Here is a 10,871-nt window from a genome sequence, read left to right as displayed (position 1 = left end):
AAATTGACAGAGGATGAAGCTGGCCCAGCACTTGTAGGATCATTGGTCATCTCTACAAATATTATTAATATAAAAGATAAATATTAGATTATAAAACATTCACACACTTAAAATAAATATTTATAAGTTATTAGTTTAGTTACAAGATAGACCACGAAAATCCAAATAAAATGTAATAAACTACCTGACTCAAGATACTCTGATGTTTGAAGCGCTTCTTCTTCATCCATATAGTCTCGAACAATGATGGGTTGATGTGATCTGCTCCACCAGTTATTGAGACAAATTAATGCCTCGACCATCCTTGGGCTTAGTGAGCTTCTAAAAAGATCTAAAATTCGACTTCCTATAGAAAATGTCGCATCAGAAGCAACGGTGGTAACCGGTATAGCTAACACATCACGAGCCATGACTGATAAGATCTTGTACTTGCACCCACTACTAGCCCACCGTCCCAAAACATTAAAATTCTCACTTGGTCGCTCAGCTTCCTCTTCCAAATATTTATTGACCTCATTTTTTGTCATTCCATCATCCTTCTCCAATCTCCGTGCCACAAACTCATCATGCAAATTTCGTGACTTCTTGTTGGCACTAGGTCGACATCTAACAGGCATGACGAATGTGGATGAAGCACTAACAATAGAGGTTGATTGTAGCTGAGTCATAGATGTCGATGGATGAAGACTTGATGTTGTCTCATTATATTGATCAAACATTGCCCGCATTTTCTTCTCTACCTTTTTTCACCATCTCTTTGCACATCATCTCATCATTAGTAGCACTAAATCAATGACTGAGATAGTCAAGCTTGTATCTTGGGTCAAGGACCAAGGCAATTAGAATTGCCTCATTGCAATTATGAAGTTTTCCCCAATACTCGTCATACTTTAGTTTCATGCTCATTTCCATTGTCCTCAATAACTCATCCTCATCATCGTCACCTATTAAGTCATATAGCTCCTATTGCATATTGCAGATCTCAATGAAATACTTATTAGCAGTAACATAAGTAGACCCACTAAACTTTAATGTTACTTCGTAAAAAGTCTCCAAAACCCTAAAAAACACTAAAGCATTATCCCAATCATCAACATCGGGGGGGCCCTCCTTTGGTTTTCCATCTTTGTCAACCTCATCAAAATATTTCATATAATTAGCATCTCTTTTCATCCTGTCAAATGCCTTCCGAAATTTTATTGCACAATTGAGCATTAGATATGTGGAGTTCCACCTTGTTGGGACATCTAAACACATAAGCCATTTACATTCAATCCTTTCCTGCATGATACACTCCTTACAAAATTTTAGCCTAGCAGGAGAAGACCTAACGAACCTCACAGCATTTCTAATTACTGCAATTGACCTATGTTTTTCCTTCATCCCTTCAGTGACAATCAGGTTCACTATATGAGCGCAACACCTCATATGTAAAAACTTCCCATCCAAAATTAGGCCCTTCTCTTTCTCCTTGAATTTTTGCTTCAAGTATCTAATGGCAACATCATTAGAAGAAGCATTGTCTACCGTAATGGTAAATAACTTAGAGATGCCCCAATCTAAAAGACATAAGTCGATCTCATGGCCAATGGTTTCCCCTTTATGATCTACCACTTGGCAAAAATTGATAATTCTTTTCTGATACTCCCAAGAATTATCAATCCAATGAGCAGTGATGACCATGTAATTCAAATTTTGAATGGAAGTCCAAGTATCGGCAGTAATCGTTATCCTCTCACGGCTCAACATATTTTTCAATGTCACCTTCTCCTCCTTATATAACCTCAATACATCTCTAGCAACAGTCATTCGAGAAGGGATCTCAAAACTAGGTTGGAGTGTTTTGACAAATCTTTTAAACCCTTCACCCTCGACATGTCTAAATGGCAACTCATCCAACACAATATATTGTGTGAGGGTTACCCTACAAGATTCTTTGTTATAAGCTACTGCTACTAAGCTTGTTTCCCCTCTTTCCCTCCCTTTACATGCTGAAAGCTTAAAGTCTTTTGTCTCTGCTCATCAATCTTATACGGACTTAGCTCGCATACTTTCTTAAAATGGTTCCACAAATGACTAGTCCCATGTTTTCTACTGTCACACAAGAAGTCAGACCCACAATAATTACATATACACTTGGGGGGAGGAGACTCTTCGTTAGGATCTGTCGAGGGTAGAGGAGGATCTTCCTTAGTAAAATGATCCCAAACAGATGACCCTTTTCCCTTTGTTTTCTCGGTACTACTAGCACTAGGGATGGGAGGTCTAACCCTCTTTCTAGCCCTAGTTTTTCTACCCTTTCACTAGGAGGAGTAGGGTTTTCAGTCTAAGTGAGAGGTGGTTGATCTTGATCATCTATCAGGGGAAGAGTTTCATCTACCTCATCAATATCCATTACCTAATACCACATATTTAAGAAAAAACTAATCAACAGAGCAGCACACAAGCCTATAATCCACTAAGTAAAGGCATGCACGAATAAATTGTATCATTAGTTATTTATTCCCTTGGATAAATTGTATAAATTAGGTTTAGTGTACTTTGAATGCCCTTGTTGAATTGATAACTCTAGTATAAATTGACGCTGCTTTTCTCTTACATTAGAGTTGTTTGATGGATTTAGCTAGTCTCTTGTTCAATTTTAGTGTACTTTGAATATGGCGTTTCTATTCAACATAATTGACTCTAAACAAAAGACCCTGCTGGTTTATTTGAAAAACAAAGAACTCACCTCTTTGGCCTGTCCTAGAAAGAGACATATTTGTCATGACAATCTATAGAACCAAAGGAATGCACATGACCAAAAAAGAGTTCCCAAAGCTAGGCCACTTTGCTGGTTTCCCTCATTTACTAGCAAACTATATTGATCATTTTTATAGTCTCAGAGTTCAGAAGTAGTATTGCTCATTTCTTACTTGTTTTGAAATCTACGCACTTTAATTTGTCTACCCAAAATCTTATGCACTTTAATTTGTCTCACTAATCAAATAGAAAGGACAAAAAATTGAAAAATATATAATCAATATTCAGTTCAAATATGAAGGGTCACGAACGAAACACTAAACACAACACAAACAAGTTTTAGCTTATAAACTTTATATAATGAAGAACAAGAAGAAAATTAAAAATAAAGAACTCACCAGGCCGACGTTAAGGGAGAAAGGGGACGAGCAACTGGTCGGCAACGGCGTGGGCAGCAGTGAGGTTTCCGTGTGACCGTGCGTGAGAGAGAATAAGGAAGGCTATGATTACAATCACAAGGAAACCATTGGAGTATTGGACAAGCTTGTTTGCAACAAACACAACCACCCATTATTAACTTGTTTATTATCCATGAATATATATATGTATAATCTTAAACCTGATAAGAATTTTTATGAGTGAGGGAGGCGAGCTGGTGGGTGGCTCTGTTGAGGGAGGCTCGGCCGTGCGTGAGAGAGAAGAAGGAAGGCTCGGCCGGACTGGAGTTGAGCTGGTGTGAGTGAGGGAGGCGAGCTGGTGGGTGGCTCTACTGAGGGAGGCTCGGTCGTGCATGAATAAGGGTGAAAGAGAAGAAGAAAAAGTTTTTACTTTTAGGGTTATCTTATCATATTTGTTTTTCATAACTTTTTTTTAAAATTTCGGTCTAACCCAAACCCGAATTAGTGCATTTTAAAACCCGAACCCGACCCGACATATTTCGGGTTTGGGTCGGGTTAAGCCCGAAATGAACGGGTTTTCCAAAAATTCGAGTTCTCAAGGTTCGGGTCGGGCGGGTTTTGCAGGTCAAATGTTCACCCATATGCTTGATCACCATTTACATGATAAACTTAAAAGTTGATGAAATTAAAATCCCTAGTTCTATATTTTTTGAGTTCTTACAATTATTTGCTTTATTTCATAGTGCTATTTTATATTAATTGCTTTTGTTATTTCAATATTTTTAAACCAATTTATTGTTGACAAAATAGAAATAGAAAATTAATTTGTTTGTAATTAGTAAATCAATCTCCGTGGGAACGATATTTATTTATCATTAGATTACTTGTGTCAATTACGTATACTTGCGTATCAATTTTACACAACAAAGGTTTATATGTATCACATATTACTCCCCATTATAATAATCACATATTCTATGTATTCATAACAAAACATAAAATCTTACGACAATTGTAATATAAAACCTTGGAATTTACGGGGAATACAATCAAAAGAAATGGCTGTTGGGGAATATCAATATAATATTGTTCTACAAGACTTCACACATACCGTATGTATCCCTACTACTTTCACAACCATTTGTATGCCTTTTCAATTAGATTATCTCTTACTCCATTAATGCCGAAAGTCAATATTCTTCTTGCAATAAGTTGCCTATCTAACTCGGTTGCTACCTAGGACACAAACAGAACAATTAATACAAATGTTACATTGTTGTAAAAAAACAAAAAGATACTTTAGCAAAACATTTTGAATAAATAACTACATACGTTAGTTGGTCCACTCCATACACATTTCCCAAGTTCCAAATCATCTATTTTATCATCTGTCCGTCGACTTAGAACTTCAGGCACATATTCTTGTAGAAGCATCTTCATCATATACACACCGCAGTCATACTATACACACTCCTTGCTGTGAGATACAGGTTGCTCAATATGAAAACCCCAGAAACGGAAATCACTCCCTTGCACCTCCTTCAACGTCTTACTAAATGCATTGTCCATTGACCCCAACTAAAACAAAAGAAATTATTCCAAAAAAAATTCTACATTCAAAATCAATCTCCCTCATCAAATTCATGCTAAAAAACCATAAATCAAACACTAGTAAACACCTACCATATTCTCAATTATAGCAAGACCAAATGGTGTCGAAGGAATTTTAAGGTTATCATACAATTCAACAAAATTCTTTTCGAACTTCAAAATTGCAAGAAACCAATGTCTCTTTACAAGCATAGGAGCATATGCCTATGACAAAGAAACAACCCATTATGCCAATACCATACATAAAACAATAAAAAAAAAACCAAAATTTCAAATTTCAACGTACTTGTAATGCCCCGAATTCTCCGATATGTTTAACGGCGTGAATAGTAGGCCAGGAGGGCCATACTTGCTCAATTATGTTCTTAATTGATAAAATGCATGTATATGTTGATTATATTATGATATGATGTGAAATGCATGCATGTGAGTCCATATTTCTTATTACAGGGGTGTGATGATAATTTGGCCCGTTGAGGGTAATTTGTGTATTTGGGTGCATAACTTGGTTTGTGAATGAGATTCCATTATTATGGAGATATATTCGAGCTATTTGACATGAGACGGTCATTTTTAGTGGATTAGCGGTTTTGCCATAACGGGGTCAATTTTGGGGTAATAGAAATGTTCATTTGGTGATAAATTGGGAATATTTGAGATCAGGGTGGAATTCTGGAGGTTTTGACTATAATGTCCCCGGGGGTGTTTTCGGGACCCCGAGCATTAGGTTTTATTTGAGGTTACTTAAGGTTGAAGTAGCTTATCAGATAGAACATACGATAAGAAAACCTTCCGTTCTCCCTTTTCAAAGTCCATTTTACCGTTTAAGCCTTTTTGACGAAATCTTGAGTTCTAGGAGTCGGAATCGAGTGAGGATCGAGGCATAGCGATCCTAGGAAATATTAGAAGCTTCTTAACCAAAGGATTTGACGGAAAACAACCCAATTGAAGGTAATCGAAGTTTAAGTTTTGAGTTTTTCCGAGTTTCTAAGCTTTGAATTGATTTTGTGAATTGTTGAGTTTTCGATCCGTTTAAACCTTGGGTTTTGAGGGTTTTGATGCATGGGGAAGCTTGGGAACTTTGTTTTGATGATTGGGGAATGTTTAGGTATGTTTTTGGAGGCTTTGGAGTGTTAGAAATGCGGTTGGGAATGGCCCAGGGTGGAGCGCCGCGGCCTTTCTTTGAAGAAGCAGGTGGAGCCTTTGTGCTTGCTGGGCGCCGCGGCCCTTGATGAAGGGCGCTGTGGCCCTTGCCTCTGGGAACCCTGGGGGCCGCGGCCCAAGGTGCTAGGGCCGCAGCCCTTGCCCTGCTTTCGCCCCGTTTGCTCGTTTTGACCCCGGGAACCTAGTTTTAGGCCTCGGGAGTGTCCTTACTACTTGGATTAGTTTGGATTGATCTCTTGGAGGCTAGATAATGGTTTGAGAACCCTTGATTATCTTGATTATTGATGGTATCCCATATGTGTTGTGATTAGGTAACCGCTAAAGGACTAAAAGCTAAACCGTTCTCAAGGGTCGTTCTTTTGTTCATTCTAGCTCGAATCAAAGGTAAGAAAACTGCACCCCAAGTGTGACATGCATGGATATTTGTGAGGCATGTTGGTTGAGTAATATGGACATGGATTGAATATGGAATGCTTAGCATATGTTGTACACTTGTGCATAACACTGACTTATTAGTCAGATTTGGCAAAGGTGCTAGTATCAACTGTGAAGTTGTGACTCATTAGTCAGGTTCGGCAGTGGTTCTGAGCACTGGTCACGTTGCACTGACTCATCAGTCAGAATTGGCAAAGGTGTTAGTGTTAACTGTGAAGCTGTGACTTATTAGTCAGGTTCGGCAGTGATACTGGACACTGGTCACGTAGCGCTGACTCATTAGTCAGAACGGCCTTAGCGTGTATCACGCAAGCCAACGGAGATTAAATCTAATCGACTATTAGCATTGAATGGCTCAAAGAGCATTAATGCCAGACCGACCCCGAGGGTCGATGAATCAAATAAGCTCTTGGAGGCTAGTGGCTTACCTAGCAGCCACTCTCCCCCGCTAAGATCATGTGATGTTCACTCGTTTGTTCGAAAGCTTTATGTTCAGTGTGATTATAATGATAATCATTTGATAATGTTATGAAAAGTATTATGTTTTCTTGCTGGGCTTTGGCTCATGGGTGCTATGTGGTGCAAGTAAAGGGAAAGAAAAGCTCACCTAGCCTTGAGTGGAGAGCTGATGTGGTGATGTGTACATATGCGGCCGCTTGACCACCACGGCCAAGGTGTTCTCAAAGGAACTAGGGGGTTTACCTTATTTTTGCCGTTTAGGTCGGCGGAATTGTAAATCTTAAACTGTAATGAACATTTTGAACTGAGAACCACTTGTGAATGTTTTGCTTAGCTCTGCAGAGCAGTTTGTAATGAAAATCTCCATTTCCTTTTTGATTGGTTTTTATACCTTAACCTGTTAGGTACACTTAGAGCACGTTTTTGACCAAAGGACTCAGGTAGTGAGTCAAATTTCCGGTCCACCGTTCACCGTAACTGTTCTGGGGTAGCCAGGGCGTTACACTACTCCTAATCAATACCTTCTCACAATCACCAACTTCTCCACACCACTCTTCCCATTTTTTTCCTTCGCTCTTAGTAGAAAAACTGTACGGATTAGGATGCTACAAACAATTTAAATTACTCCAACATTTGTTATTTGATACTGTTAAAAATATCACACATAATACAACTCACTAATAACACTACAACATTATATTATATTACTTATTAAAACCAAATAAAACTCACTGATAACACTGTCGGAATCCACCTACACCTTATCCTCATACCATGTCCAAAACCTTCTCTGCTCATAAAATCTCTACTAAACAATTTACAACCTGAAACAAATATTAGTCACCAAAATTAATACAATACTAAAAAATAATGGAATATAACTAACTAAAAAATAACCTTCACACCATTAAACTTACTCTAGCGCTAACCAGTTGATGTGCATTCAATGTTAGAAAGTCCACTCTCCTCCCAATCACTTTATCCCCAAGAAATACAATCTCACTGTACAAAATATTTATAAAACAATTATAACTTTTGATAAAAACATTACAAATGAGCGTTCAATACCAAAAAACCTATATAAAATTTACTTGGCTGGCAAAGTTGGGTCAAGAACATAATTCACAATAATTTTCTCCCAGCCAGGTAAATCATCCAGATCTCCCCACACCCCATGGTTAATTATCCTTGCTGGGAATAAAGAACCTAGAAGCGATTGTTAAAACATACAAATAATTAACATAATATCCCCTTCACATAGGCACAATATCAAAATACTCATTTTACTACAAAATAACATAATTAATAAAATTCAAAGTACCGTCAATAGAAACTCACTGGCGCATCAAAGAATCCAATTTCATTGTCTCTCACATCGAACATATCACAATCAAATCCAGAACCATCGTATTGAAGGAACAACTCCATCTCATCTTTGAAATGCCATCTTATTTCATCCTCGAGACTGCAAAATATAGTGTTGGATCTTCTCTTCCCGAAGGTCAACATATCTGTGATTCCATCAAGATGCTTACAAAAGTCACCTATTTCAGCACCCGTATTCACTAAATTACTATCAAATATTTTCTCAGTAGACATACGATTTTCTATACACATACGAGGACTACACTTTTCCAATTGTTCCTCCTGTAATGTTGTCTTAGCCAAATTATTATTCGCGACCACATCTACCAAATCTCCTACCACATCAATATCTCCATCCACAATGTCTACCTCAACCAAATTCCCTGGCGTAACCATTGTGTAACATTCATCGTTCTCCTTTTCTTTTACATCTACCTCATCAGCTTTCAACATATTTAAATGGTATTGATCCTCAGAGTGAAGGTTCGGCTTCAAATCACCTGAGTCGATGTTAGCACATGCATTTGACAATATAACATCATTTGAACTATTCAATTGCGTGTCATCCCCTTCGCTTTTCCCATTCAACGAAACTAACCAAATATCCTGCCCTTCAATTTCCAAATTATCAACCGGACCCATATTATGCAATAGCCCCTCATCCTCCACAAAGTTTCTATCAACAAACCCAACTAGATGCAAGTCAACTCTGGCACTGTCAACATTAGTAGCACCTTCACCACTCAGCTGAAAATCCATATTACCAATCGAAACATTCTTTAAATTCACGTTCCAACTTTCCAACTTCATCATTATCCGCATAGCTTCCTCAAGCAAATTGTCTAACATAATCTCATCTTCAACGTCTCTTAATGAATTACGAAGTAACTCTGAAACATCATGCCTTATAGAAGCAAGTTCATGTTTAAATACTTTTATTTCAGCCTCGTGTGAAATCAATGGCAACAATATTTTGCTTAATTTCTTTTTATCCATAATAACCTACCATAGTACCATAAATAAAGAAAATTTTTAATTGCCTCCAAATTTATTTCACAACAAACATGGTCCCTTAAAATGAACAAAAACACAAACTTAATTTCACAAACCAGAACCATTGGGCAAACAAATAAACTGCACTGCCTACTTTAAATCTATTCTCTATCCTCTTCACAACCCCTAATTATACACTAAATTATCAATCAGAACCACCACTATAGTCACAAAACATTAAAACAATTGAAATATTTACATACCACTACTAATTTTGAAACTGGGTCATACCTTTTAAAATAACTAACCATGTGTAAAAAAACATACATACAATGAGAATTATACATTAAATATAAATGGGATAAAATCAACAAATTGGAAGAATTCACTACTTTCATAAATTCCTATCTCAAACATTCAATATCAGATGTACCTCATCAAAAATGGGTATCACCTTCACTAAAACTATGAAAATTGAAAAATTAGTATGAAGCCCAATAATTACCATTTTGATCTAACAAACACATGTCTATCAACTTTACATATCTTTATTAGTGAATACCCATCAGACAAAGAAAGGAAAACCTCACTTACTTTATTATTACACAAAGGACCCTTATATAACCAAAGGTCCAAGAGACAAACCAAACCATAACAGAAAGTACACACATAACAGAAACCAGTTACAACAACCCAATACTAATATTCCTAATACACCCCCTCAAGATGAACTGTATAAATTTTTTACATTCATCTTGGAGATTAACTCATGAAATTGATTTGAAAACAGGGGCTTTGTGAGAACATCAGCAAGGTTGTGCTTTGAGGGGACATGAATAAGTTTGATGGTGCCATCTTGAACTCTTTCACGAATAAGATGACAATCGATCTCGATATGCTTCGTCCTCTCATGAAACACCGGGTTTTCCGATATGTGTATAGCAGCCGTGTTGTCACAATAGAGAATGGCGGGATGAGAATGGTGAATATCAAAGTCCTTTAGTAAGGAGAGAAGCCATGTGATCTCGCATGTGGCGTTGGCCATAGCACGGTATTCAGCTTCAGCTGATGATCTAGAGACAGTGGTTTGCTTCTTAGATTTCCATGAGATGAGAGATTGGCCAAGGAAGACACAGTAACCAGACACAGACCGTCTGGTATCACTACAAGAAGCCCAATCTGCATCTGTGAAAATTTTGAGAGATAGATCTTCACATTGAAAGTTAGTTTCAGCATAAGCATTTAAGTAAGGAGGGGATTTAGCATAAAAAAAGAGGCCTTGGCCAGGAGTACCCTTTAAATATTGAAGGATACGATGCGCTGCATTGAGATGAGGAGTCCTTGGAGAAGTTAAGAATTGACTTAGCTTATTGACAGCAAAAGAAATGTCAGGACGAGTAATCGTTAAGTAGATGAGTTTACCGATTAATCGTCTATACATGGTGGGGTCATCTAAGAGATCCCCTTCATCTTTATTGAGTTTTGCATTAGGCTCCATTGGAGTGGAAGAAGGTTTGACCCCCAAGTAACCTGTATCACTCAATAATTGTAAGGTAAATGGGCGCTGAGACATAGATATACCTTTGGGAGAACGCCCAATCTCAAGGCCTAAGAAGAATTGCAAAGGGCCAAGGTCTTTTAGTTGAAAAACTGAGTGTAACATGTCTTTAAAATGAGAGGCAGCAGCATCATTATTTGAGGCAA

At 37.6% G+C, this 10,871-nt stretch overlaps 1 protein-coding gene across 8 annotated transcripts; it reads right to left on the bottom strand.

Annotated features, from left to right (window-relative positions):
* Nucleotides 1-4,105: 4,105 nt before the first annotated feature.
* Nucleotides 4,106-10,657, bottom strand: LOC133786827 (uncharacterized). 8 transcript variants are annotated; one of them, XM_062225505.1, is made up of 5 exons: nt 8,148-10,657; nt 7,727-8,015; nt 7,542-7,633; nt 4,824-4,955; nt 4,106-4,718 (listed from the first exon to the last, which is right to left on the bottom strand). In XM_062225505.1, the coding sequence occupies exons 1-2, from the start codon at nt 9,168-9,170 to the stop codon at nt 7,992-7,994; spliced, it is 1,047 nt and encodes a 348-aa protein (XP_062081489.1). In that variant the 5' UTR covers nt 9,171-10,657; the 3' UTR covers nt 4,106-4,718; nt 4,824-4,955; nt 7,542-7,633; nt 7,727-7,991. The 8 variants fall into 8 exon arrangements, with proteins under 8 accessions (XP_062081489.1, XP_062081488.1, XP_062081492.1 ...); XM_062225504.1 differs by lacking the exon at nt 4,824-4,955 and having other exon boundaries at nt 4,106-4,376; nt 4,473-4,718; XM_062225508.1 differs by lacking the exon at nt 4,824-4,955 and having other exon boundaries at nt 4,106-4,372; nt 4,473-4,718.
* Between the last annotated feature and the right edge of the window lie 214 nt (nt 10,658-10,871).

This window comes from Humulus lupulus, chromosome 1 (genome assembly GCF_963169125.1).
Source record: "Humulus lupulus chromosome 1, drHumLupu1.1, whole genome shotgun sequence".
Taxonomy (NCBI): domain Eukaryota; kingdom Viridiplantae; phylum Streptophyta; class Magnoliopsida; order Rosales; family Cannabaceae; genus Humulus; species Humulus lupulus.
This window is presented reverse-complemented; position numbering and strand designations above follow the sequence as displayed.